This window comes from Sarcophilus harrisii, chromosome 2 (genome assembly GCF_902635505.1).
Source record: "Sarcophilus harrisii chromosome 2, mSarHar1.11, whole genome shotgun sequence".
NCBI lineage: Eukaryota > Metazoa > Chordata > Mammalia > Dasyuromorphia > Dasyuridae > Sarcophilus > Sarcophilus harrisii.
Window position 1 is genome coordinate 355,095,328 of NC_045427.1, and position 19,044 is coordinate 355,114,371.

Below are 19,044 nucleotides of genomic sequence, written 5' to 3' on the forward strand. Positions count from 1 at the left end.
ATGTATGTTCCTTTGCTCTCTTTTACAGTTTTGAATTAGGTAGTTTTAAAGAATGGATATTCCAAAGCAATATGCAAAAGCTATGGCTTTTAAAGCAGAGTTTTAGTACCTCAGGGATGCTGGAATTAATGATTTCTCTTAAAGTTGAAAGACCAATTAGAAGATTTTTTAAAATTTAAAACTATCCAATGTATGAAAAAAAAATGCTTGTGGGCAAAAAGGAGAAAGATAGTAAATTTCTTAATCTTTCATTCGAGGTGCAAGGCTGTATTATATATTTCATCACCATTTGGGAATTTGTGTAATTCTGGAGCAATTCTTCTCACTATTATCAGTTTGTCAGAATTCATCATTTCCTTACTGAGGACAACTTTTAGGTTCACTGGAAGTAAAAAAAAAAGTTTCCAAAACATTTTCTGGGGTGGACTTGTTGCATTCTGATGAAGATGCCTAGGTCATACAGGCTGACATGGATTTCTGATAACAGTTTGGGGAAAGCTTTGAAAAAGTGAGTTTCTGAGTAAAAATTACCTTTTCCCAGCATTTAGGAATAGTACCTTCCACTCAAAAGAGAAGGACAGACTAACAACTGTAGTACATTCAACCAAATCATATGTGGTGTGTTTTTTCACTTCCCTGCCCTAATTCAGTCTTGCTCTAGCTTGTAAATAATGTCCTTCTTAAAATGTGTTCCAAAGCAAAAATAATATTCCAGATGTGTACAGAACATAGAATATTGAGGGAGATTTCCCTTTTTCTGGGCATTGTATTCTGCTCCTATCGTGTAACTCCTAATAAATGTGCAGTCCCTAAAACCCCCAGGTCTTTTTCAAAAGAACTGCTATTTAGCTCTGCCCACTCTATGTTGTATGTGGATCAAAACAAACAAAATAAAGTGACTGAAAGGAGAACTATATTTTAGCCCTACTAAATTTCATCTTGTTAGATATGGCTCATCCATCCAGTCTGTCAAAATCTTTTTGAAGCCTCATTTTGTCTTTGCTATCCCTATCTGACAAAGATCTGTTTCTTTATGCAAGTCTCTGGGAAAGTGTAGATTCACTCAAGTTTTCTGTAAGTTACTCTGGCAAGACAAAATATTCTGAGCCCAGCAAACTCCTTTCACTGGACTAAAATCTGCTAGTGACTATAGTAAATAAGTTTTAGGAAGCTGATTGTGGCATAGAAACAGAATCACAAAGCTAATAACAAGAGGCCAAATTTGAACCCAAATCTTCCTCACCCTAGAATTTTACCTGCTATGCCATACTTGTCTATGGCAACAAAGAGAAAGAACAACAAAATACACATTTTTTGACCTAATGATCCCACTGCTTGGAACTCAATAATGAGTTCCTTTTATTGACACTCTATGATCTACATTCTTTTTATTGACACTCTCTATAATCTACATTCATAGATACTTTAGGGTGGAAAAACAAAGCATATGTCCAGTCACTACAGAATGGCTAAATAGATTGTGGTAAATCATTGTCATGGAACATGATGTCATAAAAGTGATAAATATTAAAAATACAAAAAATAAAAGGCAATATACAATTATGCAAAGCAAGATTAATAGAACTGGAAGAACATACAGTTGGCCTATGAAGAAAGGAGTGCTCTACTGATTTGACTGATCACTGTCTCTGGAAGGCTGAAGCCTTTCAAACAAAAAACAGAAGTACGGAAAGCAGAAAAACCAAACAAATCATGGGATAGAAAAGACAAGGAAAAAAAAAATAAAAGCAGAGAGTAGACTCAAGAAGAAGATATAAGAATGGTCCCAGGGATACACGGAAAGAATACTGTCTCTGGAGTCAAAGGAGCTGGCTTTAAATCCCATCTCTGACAATACTTGTGTAACCTTGGTAAGAAATGACACCTCTTTGGCCTGTTTTCTCATATGTAAAATGAAGGGGTTGGATTAGGGCCCTGAGGACCTGTCAAGCAAGGCAGTGGCCAAGACAATGATCAGAAGCCTAAACTACAGATTTAGATCAGAGGAAAAAGCCAATTACTAGATCAGTAGGAGTCAGAGGGAGCCAGAAATGACCATCCAAGGTGGCTTGAAGGAATGCATAGTTAGTTCTATACCACTTCAATTCTGTGTGTGTGTATTTGTGTACACTTGAGCACACAGCCTGCACCTCAGGAGTCACCTGGTGTTCCATGATCCCTGTGGTTTCATATTGATTTAAAAAGCCAATTATTAGCACTATGTTTTATTGTATTTTTATTTCATTAAATAGTTTCCATTAAATTTTAATCTGTTTCAGCCTACACTGAATATTGTGAAATGCCTATTTGAAACTTCTGACTTAGAATATTGGTCTCCACACTTTTTTGATCATGTAACAATTATTACCCAAATTTCCCCCTGTATATACTCATACATTATCCTACTAAACAAATACAGATATTAATTATACAACTTAGACATTTTTAAAGGACGAGATAGTGAAACATATTTAATCTTAGCACCAACAGGATCTATTTGAGTTTGATGAAAAGGGTAATGATGACATATTCAGACTACGGTTTTAAGAAATCTCTTTGGGCTGACAGGAGAATAGTATAAAGCAAGGAAGTCAACTAGGAGGCAATTATTTCAATACCCGATATGATATGGGCCTGAAGTAGAAGAACAACAGAGATATGAAAGATATTCTGGAGAAATCATATTTAGCATCTGACTATTTGTGGGAAGTGGAAGAATGAAGAATAGATGACATGGATGTTAATGAACCCAGTAATGAGAAGGACAGTGATACTCTCAATAGAAATAGGAAAGTTTGGAAAAGAAGCAAGTTTAGGAAAAAATTAATATAATGGGGGAATCTACAATGGAGATAATAAGTCACTGACAACTGCTCATTCTGTCAAAGCCCACATTAAGGGACAGAAGGTGATCTATGGAAAAAAGAATCTTTTACATATCCAGGAAAAGAACTGTTTGGAGCAGGCAACATCATGATGGGGTCACATTATAATCCCTTCCACATGCAAAAGCAATAAGACAAAACAATTTTTAAATACATGTCTTTTTGAAGAGGGAACTGAGTAACAAAGCTTTTGAACAAAGCAAAACATGGGAAAAAATGTGAGGGAAGGAAGTATAAGAAAGGGAAGCACACAAAACATAGATATTAATCTTCTTGTCTTAATAAGACTGAAGATGCAAGCCATTCAGACCAAGGACCCAAATAAGACTTACCATTCATGAGCACTTTGAGTTGCTTGTCATAAAACTCCATTTCTTTCTGAGACACAAGCACACATTCTGCACACTGTCGTACAGGGTCCACAAAGCACATCCGAGGCAAAGGTACTTTCTTGCTGCAGCATTTATCACAGAAACACTTCCCACAACGGCGACAGTGATGCTGGGCAAAGAACCAAGAGGTCATTAGTTAGCAAAGGGAAAATTTGCAATTGGGCAAAAGTGTGGAAATATGGGGAAGTACAGACAGAAAATGAACAGATGATAAAAGACAAGTTATTCAGGACCAAATATTGAAAACGCCATCATCAATGCTTGATTTAGCAACCATCTAAAAATGATTGCATCAAAATAGAAACCACTTCTTAAAAATCACACTTATGGTCAAGGTCAGCCAGTTAGTCATGAAAATGAAAATTAATGAAGGCCTCAAACTCATTATGCTTACGCAAGAATTCTAAGTGTATATTTTATCTCATTTTTGCTATTCACCAACATTATGAGTTCCCCTCTCTGGGCTTTCGTTTTCTCGGCTATAAAATGAATGGGCTATTTTTGTGATCATTCAGTTGTCTTTGTGCTCCAAGTGCCATGAAAATGCCTACAAAAGTAGTTCTTTCTCCTCCAATGTCCAGAATAGATAGCGTTCTTCAACTTGAATCACAAAATTTTAGATTTGTAAAAGGTCTTAAAAGTCACTGAGTCCAATCTTCTGTCCCATGTAGGAAAACCTTTATAGCAACCCTGACAAGTGATGATTCTATCTATCTCTGTTCAAAAGACATCTAGTGATAGGGAAACCTTTTATTACCACTGAAAATATAACAAAATTTCAAGTCCTGTCATTTTATAGATGACAAAACTGAGAATCAATGCAGGGGAAATGATTTATCACCTTTAAAGTCCTTAAGCAAGGAGCAAAATCTGTATTCAAACCCATGTACTCTGCCTCCAAAGTCCTTCGCTCTATATTATGTTCTTGTTTACAAACCTTGATGTTCAGATTTAGATAGAATGCAGAGAACTCAAGGGAAGAAGAAATAATTGATAACATTGTTTAAAATGGAAGTGTTTTCATTTTTACTCCCAGATATATGGATAAAATGAAATTAAAACTGTAAGCCTAGGACCCCCTTGAGAACAGCAACTCCTTTTTTGCCTTTCTTTGTATTCCCAGCACTCAGCAGTCAGTGCCTGGCACAGAATAGGCATCTTAAAAATGCTTATAGACTGCTTCACAATACAGTATCTCCCACATATAGAGGACAGCACTGGTTACTTTTGCAATAATTGTTTTTAATGCTAAGGATTCAGAATTGGCTAACTGAATAGTTTTTTCATTTGTAAATTCTGAATCAGTACTGTTAGTAACTCTATACCAAGACATATTTTTTATTTGTTGTTCAACTGTGTCTGACTCTTCGTGATCCCACTGAGCAAATAAATGCTAGTAATATGTGGGTTTTTCTTGACACTAGAGTGGTCTACCATTTCCTCCTCCAGTGGAGTAAGGTAAATAGAGATTAAGGGACATAGCTAGGAAGTTATCTGAAGCCAAATTTGAACTCAAGTCTATCTACTGAGCCATCTAGCTATCTCCACCCATATTACTCTCCTACAAACACACATACATACATTCATACACACACACACACACACAAACACACAGAGATATATATTTGTGTGTGTGTATGTATATTCTTTATTTATTACATTATTTGGGGTTTTACTAAAGAATTGTAAAGGCAAGTCAAACAATACCAGTATCTGCACAGAGGAATAATCCTCCACCAAAAACATGAACATATCACTAACTCAATTCCCTCTCCCTGATGTCACAGTTTCTTAACATTATCTTACCTTTCTGGTTATGAAGTCAAACTTGATGTCACACTGCATACATCTTGGACACTAAGAAAAAAGAAGACGATGTAAAATAGTGCAGGATTGATGTCAGGGTTTTTACTCAATAGTGTGAGGCTAAAGTCAGGAAAACTAATTCAGGAGGACAAGCTTCTCCCCAGAGCTTTTGACCCCAGCTAAATAAATGGTAAAGGGGTTTCCTCCTTTTAAGAAAAAACGATAATCCCTGCTATTTAAAGCTGCTTAGGCCACAGTAGGGAGGCTTAGTAGATTATGCATCTATGGTATGTTATATAACAATTATATAATTCTGGCCACAGAATTCAGGACCAATATAAACAAGATTTAGTTCTGCTTGTACTAAACAAAACTTTCTGTATTAGCAAATCTTAAAGTCAAAAAAACATTACCAATAGGTTACACTAGTGGCTCATTATGGACACAAGAATTTTAAAATAAATTCTGAGTTTTATCCACATATAAAAAGGATTAGAACACTGAACTATGGAATTTTAGAATTGAAAAAGATCTCAACAGCCATCTAGACTATAGTCTAAGCCATATTCCCAAAAGAGTCCCTACTATACACATTCAACAAATGGACAGCTATCCTTTGTTTGAAGATTGTAGATTTAGAATCATAAAGGACTTCAAAGGTTACCTAGTCCAACTCCTTCATTTTACAGATGAGAAAATTAAAGTCCAGAGATGTTAAGACTTGCTAAAGTTCAGAGAGGTAATATAAGGAATAGAGGCCAGATTTGAATCCAAATCCTTTAACTCTAAATGCAGTGCTGTTTGTACTATGCAATTTTTTTTTTTTAATTACAGCTTTTCATTTACAAAACATAAGCATGGGTAATTTTTCAACATTGACCCTTGCCTTCCAACCTTGCAAATTTTCTCCTCCTTTCCCCCACCCCCAACCCAGATGGCAAGTATTCTAATACATGTTAAAATATATGTTAAATCCAATATAATATGTATATGTGTGTGTGTGTATATATATATATATACACACACACACACATATATATATATATGTATGTATGTATGTGTATACACACACACATACACACACACAAATATATATCCATACAGTTATCTTGCTGCACAAGAAAAATCGGATCTAAGAAAGAAAAAAAAAACCTGAGAAGGAAAACAAAAATGCAAGCAAACAACATCAGAGAGAGAGAAAATGCTATGTTGTGGTCTACACTCAGTTCCCACAGTCCTCTCCCTGAGTGTACACAGCTCTCTTCATCACTGAACAACTGAAACTGGTCTGAATCAATTCACTGTTGAAGAGAGCCATGTCCAAGAGAATTGAGCATCTGCTCTCCTGGTTCTGCTCATTTCACTTAGCATCAGTTCATGTAAGTCTCTCCAAGCCTCTCTGAAATCATCCTGTTGGTCATTTCTTACAGAACAATAATATTCCATAACATTCATATACCACAATTTATTCAGCCATTCTCCAATTGATAGGTATCCACTCAGTTTCCAGTTTCTAGCCACTACAAACAGGGTTGCCACAAACATTTTTGTACATATAGGTCCCTTTCCCTTTTTTAAGATCTCTTTGGGATATAAGCCCAACAGTAACATTGCTGCATCAAAGGGTATGCATAGTTTGATAACTTTTCGAGCATAGTTCCAAATTGCTTTCCAGAATGGTTGGATTCATTCACAATTCTACCAGCAATGTATCTCTACTATGCTATTCTTCCTTGATTTCCAATGAAGGGGAAGCCCTAACTTCCAAGACTACCCAATATACTTTTAAATATCTCTAATTATTAAGTTTTATCTGACTTTAAAGTCGAAATTAGTTCCAAAATTTGTAGCTTGGAAATAGCCATAGAATAGTTAACTCAAATAAACTATTTGATAGTTTTGTGTTAGTTTTTGTTTCTTCCTTTTTTTTTTTTTTTTTTTTTTTTTAAAGATAAGTATTAGGGAGTATGAAAGAATATTAAGCAAGAGCTGGCTGCTCTTCTATCAGACAAGGAGGTAATCCAAGGCAATTTTAATAAACTTATGATGGAAAGTGCCATCCACAAACAGAGAAAGAATTATGGAGACTGAATATGGATCAAAGTATATGATTTTCATCTTTTTTTTGTTGTTTATTTACTGGTGGTTTTTTCCCCTTGTTTTTTCCCCCTTCTGATCTCATTTTTGTTGTTGTTGTTGTTGTTGTTTTTGCATACATAATAAATATTTAGTTTAGAAAAACTAAACATGTTTAGCTGATAATGGATTGCCTGCTGTCTTGGGTAGGGGGCAGGAGAGAAGAGAGGGAGAAAAATTTGGAACCAATTATGGTAGAATTTGGGTGATGCTCTGGTTAGTTTTTGAGGAATGATTCTTGGGAAAGGAGTAGAATATTCTAGAAAAAGGCTATAGAAAAACAAAAGAAATCAATTTTAATCTTGCTCTTAAGAAGCTTACTTTGCTAATGACTTAATAATCTTCATCAAACTACTGAAGCCTGTAGTTTTTCTACTTATAAAAGATTCAAAAACAAATTTTGAGGAGTTAAGTTACAACTTTACTAAAGAGGATTAAATTATACTGAATTCCTTTGATGTAGAGTTAAATATTATTAAATTTGATGAATTAAATCAAAGTTTTCCAATAAAAAACTCTAACCCTAGTTATGGGGCAACAAGCTGCTCCAAATATATGCCCTTTTTTATTCTGGAATTCTTAGTGCTTTGCATGTATGCTTCATACCATGAATGACTACCATTTTAATTGCTAAGATCTCTCTCACACATGATACAAATTTCCCAAGTGAATCCATTCAGGTATCACCATAAAGACCATGATTGAAATGCTGAGACAAAACATCATTCAAAAACCCCAATAACAACCAAAAATCAATACCCCAACCAAAACCCGTTTAACTTGCTCCGATGTTAATGGGGATATGTGTGCTTTTGCAAATCTAAAGGGCCAAAAGGAACATATGTTATAGCTGTTATACTAGACCCAGTTCCAATCCCATCTCTTAACACTTAGTGGCTATGAGACTATGGCCAAATGACAACTTGTATAACCTTCAGTTTCCTATTATGTAAAATAAGAATAACACCCCATTTATTTCAGAGTGGTTGTGAGAGGCAAGTATCATAGTAACAATACTGGTTCAAACAAGATAACTATATAAATATGTATACATATATTGTATTTAACTTTAATTTTAATACTTTAACATATCTAACATGTATGGGACTACCTGCTATCTAGGGGAGGGAGTGGAGGGAAGGAGGGGAAAAGCTGAAACAAAGTTTTTGTAAGGATCAATGTTGAAAAATTACCCATGCATATGTTTTATATATAAAAAGCTGTAATAAGAAGAAAACAACAAAAAAACAATACTGGCTCAGCCACTAGCCATCCATGCATGACCTTGGGTATGTCATTTTTATTGGTAAAATGAATCTTTTGATAGAAAATCCCATCTCACCCCTCAGCAGCATAACTACCTCTGGCTGCCAGATTATTTTATGGTTTCCAAAGGTTCAGAAATCTCATGAATTTGTCTGTAAATGCTAATGACCCATTTAATATTTTTGGAAAGGATTGTAGAGAGACAGTGGAATAGGTAAGAAAATTCCAAGCTCTCCAGATTTCTCCCACAAACAAAATTGTAGACTGGTGAAAAACAAATAAGACTTAGGGAACACAGGTCCTCTGGGTACAACCAGAGAAGTCCCTAAGAAAGACTCCAGAACATAAGTTTAGCCTGTGAAGTATAAACACTTCTAGGCTAGCCCCACCGAAACAACAAGTGGAAAGTCCTAGGGCTACCTGGGTTCAGAGGCAAACTCAACCCCAGCAACAGGAACTTTCACCTCCCCAAACAGTGTGAGGAATCAGGAGTCCAAGCCCAGGAAAACTGAAGGAACCTCCACTGATAGGCAATGCCAGGCCCAGTTGCGCAGATGAGTGAAGAAGCAGTGGGGCAGGGAAGCTGCTAGCTGAAGGCACTTTACAGGAAGATGGAGTTCTTGGTTTTGGGTTCCAAGACAGAAGGAAAAACTGAAATGAAGCCAGAGACATCATTTCCTCACCCAGAATTAGAGGTGATTACCCTAACAAACTCTTATTAAAAAATAATAATAGTGAGCAAGTGAAGAAGAAAGAGCCTAACCATAGAAAGTTACTATGTAAATAAAGATGTCCAGGGTTAATCTTCAGAAGAGGATACAGAAATAAAAGACTTTCCTACCCTAAGAGTAATATTAAATGGTTACCTGCCCCAAAAGTATTTATAAAAGAACTCAAAAAAACCTTTAAAAATAAAATGAAAGAGATTGAGGAAAAAGGAAGGAAGGAAGGAAGAAGAAAGGAAGGAAGGAGGAAAGGAAGGAAAGATGGGGGAAGGAGGGAGGAAGGAAGGAAGGAGGGAGGAGGGAAGGAGGGAGGAAGGAAGGAGGGAAGGAGGGAGGAAGGAAGGAAGAACCATTCAAGAAAAACAAGATTATGAAAAGTCAACCAATTAGAAAAGATTACAGAATCTTAAAGAAGAAAATAACTATGATCCAAAAAAGAACCTAGATACAATACAAGAAATAATTAAAGAAAACTGATCTTAAGTGAAAGAATAAGAGGTAAAAGTAGAAACAGTAAAATCTAATTACCACCACCTGAGATCCTACAAGGAAAACATATGGAACCATCATTCCTAAATTTTGAAACTTTTCAAAGCAACATCAAAGATGAAAGAGAAATTTTTACAAGCAACAACAACAAAAGCAACCAAAATATGTTGGAGCTACAATTAGGAGATGTTGGAATCTTTATAAACTGTTAAGTCATTAGAGGTGATAGAGACAATAATTATCTAATTTAGCATGGTTCAGTATGATTAATCTATCCTCCGAGGAGATGTTATGGGCCAGAACTTGAAACAAGGTATGAAGTGCAACTGATAGACGATAATGCTTGTGTTCACACAAGCTCTTTAGAGAGCTCTTATAAGCAAGAAGTATTTAAGTACTCATTGGAGTTCACACGTTTGTGAGATTTCAGGGTTTAGTATGAGATATCCTAATTCACACCTCCCTTGAAGCTCTTAGGGCCAGAGAGCACGCTGGGAGATATCCCACAATCCTACTCTCGGAGAAGCAGCATAAATACAGCTTCAGTGAGCCACTCAAGAGTTTTTACTTGGGAACATTCCCAGGGGTTGGAGATTCAGCACTCTGGGAGACTGAGAGCCAAAAGCCCTCTCTCAGAGGCAAGAGAGATTCATTGCATCTTCCACCTTGGTGTTGGCTGGAGGCTGAAGAAAGCAGAGGCAGAAGCCAAGGATAAAGCTGCAAGAGCTCTTAGAACCAAGCAGAGAGATAGGCCTCAACTAACCGGGCTATTTTGGAAGGAGAAAATAAATGTTTGCATTTTTACCAGCTGGCTGCATTTTGGAGTAATTATTGATTGTAACTGAAACTAAGGCTGCCTCCAGAAAACCTCCCCGAGAAACCTCTCTCTCAGAGAGAACTATTATTATTTTAAAGAACAAAAACACCACAAGGAGTCATACAAGACTTATCCCTAACTACAATAAAATACTGTTAAGTCCTGGAATATTATATGTCAATGATCAAAAGTACTAAGGTTGTGGCAGAAAATATTATATACAGCAAAATTAAGTATACTATTGCGTGGAAAAAAAAAAAAGGTCATTTAGTAAAATGTCAAAGTTTCAGGATTTTGTTGCAAACAAACTTGAATTCAATAGAAAATTTAACATATAAGAGCCTACATCAAAGATTAATTTCAAGGAACTCATTAAGAACAAACTATTTATGTTTTACATGTGGAAGGATAAACCATATGTCTAAGACTGTCATTAGTAGTCCAAAAGAAAGAATGGACTAGAGATGAGTATGATGTGATTATGAAAAGCAACATGGTGTAGGAAAAAACAGTACCCTTTAGCAAGATATAGTTTCCTTCCTTATCTCTTTTAATTAGATCAATTTTTTGCTTTTGAACTTGATCTGAGATAAGGATGGCTACCCCTGTTTTTTTTACTTCATCTGAAGCATAATAGATTCTGCTCCAGCCTTTTACCTTTACTCTGTATGTATCTCCCTGTTTTAAATGTGTTTCCTGTAAACAACATATTGTAGGGTTCTGACTTTTGATCCAGTCTGCTATCCGCCTCCTCTTTATGGGAGAGTTTATCCCATTCACATTTACGGTTAGAATTACTAATTCTGTGTTTCCTGCCATCCTAATATCCCCAGACTATGCTTTTCTTTTTCTTGCCCTCCTTCCCCCCTTCCCTAGTATTAAACTTACTGGTCCCACTTGCATCACCCAGCTCTCACTCTTTAGTATCCCTCCCTCTATAGGGAAAAATAAAAACAGTAATTATGCTATACAAATGAGGTGTGAGTGCAAGAACCATTACAGAGGAATTAGATAAAAGAGGAGTGCTGGTATTTCTGAAATCTTACTCACTTTGGGAATGGCGGGAAAAAAAGGAAACAAAACACACACACACACACACACACACACACACACCAAGAAAGTTATAACACCCTCCAGAAATCTATAAAGAAATAAGAAGGTGAGGGAATAGTATAAGGTGAGTTATAGAAGGATATGCAGATTAACAGGCATGAGATAAAGTGTGCAGATGAATGGGAAAGGGATAAAGGAGAAGGAAGTGATGGGGGGAGAGGATATAGGAAGGATTATTGGGGTGTGGGAGGAAGGTTAAGAAATAGCAAGGAAGGTTAGCATGTAGAAATAAAGTAAAAGAATTAGCAGGGATAGGAAACAAGAGATCATGCATATATATGTAAGTGTGTGTGTGTGTGTGTGTGTGTGTGTGTATTTCTCATTCCCAAACATAAATATAATTGTGCTTAACTGTAGCCTGCATAGGAGAGATGGGGGAAGGGGGGGAAGAAGGGGAAAAAAAGAATAAAGTAAAAAGTAGACAGAGAGAACAAAAGAAAACCTACAAGGAAGGAAAGAAGGTCAGTTTTGAATACAAGTGTTTTATTATTATATATGTTTTCTGGAAATGAAAATTTATTATTACATATTTTGAATCTTCTCATATGTTCTGCTGGCACATTCCAATTTTTTTTCCTTTTTGTTTTTTACATTTTTTCTATTTAAGCTTTAAATAAAAAAATGAAAATTTTGACTTTTCTTTTTTTATCAATGACTTGGATAAAAGTAAAAATGATGGCTCATGAAATCTGCATATGATACAAAACTGGGAGGGAAAACTTAAAATAAAGGTAGACCATCAGGATCCAAAAGATACTGACAAGCTAGAGCACTGAAAAAGTAAAATTCAATAGGAATAAAAATAATCTTGCATTTAAGTATAAAAATAATCCATTTTGCAAGTATTAAATTGGGGAAGCATGGTTAGACAAGAATGATTTTGAAAAAGATTCAGGGGTTTTGGTAGAATACAAGCACACAGTAATTAGCAGTGTGATGTAGAAGCCAAAAAACTAATCTTGGGCTGCCCTTATCAGATCACCTTTGGAATACTATGTCCAGTTCTGTCCACCATAGGTTACTGATAAATACAATGTCAAAATAGAGCAAGTAGAAGGATTAAAGTCCTTGAATTCATGTCATTATGAAAGGCTAGCATGTGGAGGAGATATTAATTTATTATGTTTGGCTCTAGCAGGCAGAATCAAGAGCCATGGACAGAAATCCCAAAGAAGCCAATTAGGCTTACTATTAGGAAAAAAGTTCCATCAATTCCAACTGTCCAAAAGTAAAAAGAGCTGACCTGGGTTCCCTCTCCTTGGCAATCTTCAAGAAGAGGCAGCACATCCCTTTTTGATTGTTAGTGGATGCTCTGTCTGTATATAGGTAGCACCTGATGGCTGGTGGAGTCTCTTCCAATTCTTACATCATAAGACTCTTTGCATAAGCTCCAATGTTCGATTTACCACTTATTACTCATGTAATTGAATGAATCACTTCTCCTCTCTTGATCCCACTTTCCTCACCTATAAAGTAAGGAGGTTGGCCTAGAAACTTCTGAGTTTTCTTCTAGCCTTTGATGTAGAAACCTGTAATTTTCATTTCCTGAATTCATCCACATTAAAGAGGACCTGGTTAGCAATTAAAGCAGTTCATTAAAAGGATAAAGAAACTGAGGAATAACAGGAGGCATGATTTAAGGAGACAAATAAGACTTCCAAAACATAACCTTTTTGATAATTCTTTAGGTAGAGAAAGAGGGAAGGACATATTTGGAAGTATAGGTGAAATAAGAAGAATAAATAATGAGTTTAATATAAATAAAAATTAATTTTTCAAAAATCACTAAAATGACCAAATCAGTAGTAATGGGACAATAACACTGGTACTAGTCTACTTCAGGCTTTTATCTTTCATTTTTCTGTATAGTAAAAGAGCTATTTTAGAAGATGGAAATGAAAATCAGAAAACTCTCAGAGTATAGGAATTAACTTTAACACTATTTTAAGCAAACAAGGCCTTGAGTTCATATCAGATTATTTTGAAATATCATCCAAATAAATCAAAGTCCCAACTTTAAGCATATTTTACCTCTTAAGAGAGTATTTTAAAAGGGCAACAACTTAAATACAGGGAGCTAGTTTACACAAGCGGCCAAAGTCTCTGGAATTGGGCCCACAAGGTCTGATTAATGGAAACAGGTATGAAGGAAGTTAAGTGAAGTCATGTGGGCAAAGAAGTACAAAGTATGACAAGAATTAGAGCAAAAGGAGACAAATCAATTCAACCAACAGCACTAATGAAATATATCTGCTATGAAATGCACACTCATATGTGCTATGTATGAGCAGAGGCAAACTTGCTTTCCTACTTCTTAATAGACAAACAAAACAGACATAAATAAACAAAACAGAAAAGAATCAGTTCTATCACCTTTAGCAAAGAGCTCCTAAATCTATAAAATTAGCCCTTATCTTTCTCCTGGAAAAAATCTAAATTTCCCAAGTTTTTAAGAGGAAATTTAAGACATGTAAAACAAAGCATTACATTATTCTTTTATTCCTCATCAGGGTAGACCCTGTGTTCTAAGAGCTGTAGCAGAGAGCTCAAATTCTGGCTGATCTAACAAAATGGAAAGGATTAGATTATTGGTCTGATTACAAATCATAAATTTAGTTTCAAAGTCAGCCAGTAGATGTTTTAGGATCTGCTGCCAACCAACAGCACCTAGGGTGCTGAATCTTCTGGTCATAACTATCTTTTATAGATAGGCTGTAACCTGGGTATCCACAGCCAAGAAACAGCAGCTTATCTGAAGCACAGTGCTTTGTTACAGTATTGAAGTACAATAGCTTTTACTGCAATTTGGAAAGACTCAAATGAAAGCTTCTTTTTGGAGAGAATCTCTAATTAGATAAGAACAAGGATTATAGAGGATGAGAGAATGCCCTAATGTGCTATATCTGCAAAAGTTGCAGGTACTGTATTGAGCAGGGAGTAAACATATACACTTCTGCATGGCAAAGAGTGGAATAGACTGACAATGTAAATAAGGCTAAGAGTTTAAATTCCAGTATGTTAAATCCCTAATAGGTGGAGAACAAGAAGGATAACTACAGAATTCCCATAAAACTTACTTTAGCACCATTTAAAGTACTAGGCTGGATGAAAGATGTCTTGACATGATTTCTTTTTTTTACTGTGCCTATTGAAAAAAAAAACCAAGCCACAATTCCAGTCCTCAGGGAGGTAAGACATATATACAAATAACTATAATTTAAATTATAATATTATCATTTGAACAAATTTCATTAATAGTGACAAGATACAAATAAAAGCAAACAACATCCCCAAATAGTTTACTGGACCTCAAAAATAGCCAAGGAAGCTAGAAAATTTTGAATAAATGATCATCTCTTATATATCATGTACATTGTTCTAGTGTCACAATAAGTGTATGTCTCTGCTAGAAACACAGTAATGTGCTGTAATTACCAATAAGCATTTTATTAAGCACCTACAAAGTTCCAGGCACTGAATTAGGAGGGGAAGAGAGAGGAGAAGGGCTGTTTACAAATACCAAAATGAGTCCTTCCTGTTCTCAAGAAACTTATACTTAACTGGGGAATAAAATATGTTCACAAATAAAGATACAATATATACAAAATAAATTGAGCTGGGCCTTGAAATATATAAATTGTCATAAAATAAAAAAGAATGGTTTTTAAAAATGGGGTTTAAAAAACTGAAGGTTGTAAGGAAGGTAACCAAGGATTAGATGCATAAGGAAGTAGGAAAAAAATCTATACATGAATGAATAGGAGTGAGGAAGTTATGTGTAATATCAATGTAAGTTATTTATTAAGAAGAAAATGTCCTGAAATGTTTGGGAACTCAAGGACTTGCAACCTAGTAACATAATACATATAAAATAACTGTAAGATAAACTTTAGCAAGAAGATATATAAAAAAATACTATGGAAGCAAGAGGAGAAATTTCCCTAGAGAGAAAAAAATACAAGGTTAACTAGAGAAACTAATATCTGAAGGTCCTGAATGATGGGGATTTTGATGAATTAGAGAGAGTCAAAGGTGCTTTTCTATGGGGAAAAAGTTTTAGCTAAAATTCAACAATAGGAAGATTTAGGGTACATTTAAGGAAGGTAAGTAGTCTAGGAAATGTGAAATGAATTGGGAGATAAAACTGGAAAAGTAGGTGGGCGTCTGACTGTGGGAATACCTTGAATGCCAGATTGAAAAATCTAGATAAGAAAGGTAAAACCTATCATATTATCAGCACCAAGTTAGCACCAAATTTAGGGATCACATCAAAAACTCACACTAAATGAAAAGGAGACAATCATTGAACTCAAAAGTTGTATTTGATGTTATTTCATTGGGAAAAAAAAAAAAACAACTTCTGTAGCTTTGAATGCACAAAAGGTTTTACTACTGTCACTACTCAGATACATGTCAAGCTATTCTACAAAAATATGATTTTGCCTTTACTGGGGGAAAACTTCAATGGGCCAATCTAATAGTACTATCATTCACCCAGTCTCCCATTATCAAAACATTAAGAATATCTTGATCTCTCTTCTCTCCCACATCTCTAATAACTAGTCAATGAAATCCTGTCAATTCTACCTCTACATTTATCCTATGAATTTTTTCCTACTTCACTGTTACCAAATTAATACAGACTCTCAATTCTTTCCTCAAACCAATAATTCCATCAGAATACTTTCACAATAAACTTTCTTACAGGTCTGATCAGAGCAAGGACTGTTATTAGTGGGCTGTTGGGTTCCCCTCCCACCCCCACCCCCCACTTTCTCTCCCTAAGGTTTGGCACAGTGCTTGGTACATAGAGGGTACTTAATTAATACTCGTTGACTTCACAGACTAAAATTGGCTAAAATGGATTTGAAACTCAAGGTAGAAAAAAGTAAAAGGGCACTTAGTGCTCTTTTATATTTGATAAGTTCAAGTCACTATTATATCAAAAGAATTTAATGTATGAGTGCTAAGTCAGTATCTGTAATCTATGAAAAATCATGGAGAATGCCATAGAACTGAAGAAATGAAAGTTAGCCTAATGTTTAGAGAAAAAGAGAGAGAGGAGGGAACCATATACAAAAGAGATCAGATTGTCCTACTTAAATTCCTGGCAGTAAAGTTGTTTTGTGAAAATTTAGAAAAGAAAGCAGATATCACAAAGAGCCAGTATTATCAACTCACCAGTCCAGATGAATGAACCTCATTTCCTTTTTTTAACAATATTGTCAAATTGGTAGGTCAACAGAGTGCTTCAGAGATAGTTTACCTAAACTTTTATCAAGTTGTCTTTGTGAACAAGAGGGAAAATATGTAGCCAGACAAAAATGGAGTTAGATTTAGAAATGATTGAATGAATGGATAAAAAAAGCAGTCTTTGTTACATGTCAACTAAGATCTCTAGTGCAAGTTCCCAGGCATCTGTATGGCTGCTTAAAAAATAAATGATTTGGCTTAAATTGCTCCCTCCATGGTTACCAAAGATCTTTCTGTTAGTTCTTCTGGCTTTTTCTCAGTACTCACCCTCCCTGAACTTTCCTGCAGCTCTTAACTTCTTCCTTCTCCTGGAAGAGGAAAATTTCTGATTTTCCTTCCTCCTGTTTCTATTTACTCATTCTTAAGTCTCCATGGTTGAATCATCATTTACTTCCTCTCTGTGAATATCCTTTCTATTCTGCTGGTACTTTGCTCTTTTCTTGTTACAGTAGTGACTCTTAACCTGAGCTCTGTGAATATTTAAAAAAAAATACTCCGATTACTTATAATTGGTTTCTTATAATTCTATTATCTTTTCTTTTACATTTAAACACACTAATCTGAGAAGGGGTCCACAGGTTTTATCAGACTGCCAAAGAGATCCATGACACAAAAGGTATTATGAATCCCTTTTCTACAGTATCTCCTAGTGATTACATCAGTTACCATAAGGCATTTTTATGCAACCAACTTTCAGATCCAATCATAACCTCTATCCTGAGTGCCATTCCCACATCTCCAACTGCCTGCTAGATATCTCCAAATAAGACAGAAATTTGTTTAGCATTTAGCACAGTGCCTGGCACATAGTAGGCTCTTTAAAAAAAATAATAACCTTTTTATTGACAGAGTAGGCTCTTAATAATAACTGTTCCCTCTCCCTACTCCCATCCAGCTGTCCTATAGGCACAATATGTCTAAAACAGAAGTCATCTCTTGATGGTACATCCTTTGCCTTTACCTTCAAATCATTATTTATTTTCTTTCCCCTCATTTCCCATATACAATCTGTTGCTAAGACTTGTTGATTTTACCATCACAACATCTCTTGTACCTGTCTCCTTCCTTGGACTCACATCCTACTTGAAGCTTTTATTACTTCTTACCTGGACTATTGCAAAGCTCCCTAATAGATCTTCTTGCCTCAAATTCCTCCTCTCTCCAATCTATTCTCCATATAGTTGCTTAAGTAATTTTAAATAAAGCCCAGGTCTGAACGCTCCTACTCTTTAAATTTCAGGAGCTCCCTATCACCTCTAGGATCAAATACATAATTGGCTAGGCATTTAAAACCTTTTATATTCTGGCTCCTGCCTACCTTTCCAAACTTACTTCATTTTATTATCCTTCATAAACTTGTTCCAGCCAAACTGGCTTATTTTATATAATTTTGAACTGTGCATTCCTTCTGTTTTGGTGCCTTGGTAAAAAGCTGATCCCTTTACTCCAAATGTGCCCTTTTATTTCCTGCAAATCTTAGCAGAATCTTTAACTTTGTTAAAGACTCAGTTCAGACAATTTTTACATCCAAGTATTTTGATAAAGGTCTCATTTCTAAAATAAAGAGAGAATTGACTCAATTTATAAGAATTGATATTCTTATTGATAATTGGTCAAAGGATATGAACAGACAATTTTCAGATGAAGAAATTAAAACCATTTCTAGACATATGAAAAAACTTTAAAGATAATGATAAATGTTGGAGAGGATGTGGAAAAACTGGGACACTAATATATTGTGGGTGGAGTTGTGAACTGATCCAACCATTCTGGAGAGCAACCTGGCACTATGCCCTAAGGGCTATGAAACTGTGCATACTTTGATTCAAGTCAATTCCAACAGACTTGTCATGAGAGCCATCTGCATCCAGAAAGAGGACTGGGAGGACAGAATGTGATCACAATATAGCATTTTCACCTTTCTGATTTGCCTGCTTCTTGTTTTCTTTATTATTTTTTTCCCCTTTTTGATCTAACTTTTCTTGTGCAGCATGATAAATGTGGAAATATGTATAGAAGAATTGCACATGTTTAACATATATTGGATTACTTGCTATAACTTAGGAGAGGGGGTGAGAGGAAAGCAAGGAGAAAAATTTAGAACACAAGGTTTTGCAAAAGTGAATGTTGAAAACTATCTTACATATATTTTGAAAACAAAA

General features: G+C 35.4%; 1 protein-coding gene across 1 annotated transcript in view; it reads right to left on the reverse strand.

The window, feature by feature from the left end:
• ZFYVE21 (zinc finger FYVE-type containing 21) overlaps positions 1-19,044 on the reverse strand; it is a 32,322-nt gene that overhangs the window by 11,690 nt on the left and 1,588 nt on the right. Inside the window, 2 exon segments of the mRNA XM_031953177.1 lie at positions 3,218-3,386; positions 5,084-5,134. Coding sequence (XP_031809037.1) covers positions 3,218-3,386; positions 5,084-5,134 — 220 coding nt within the window.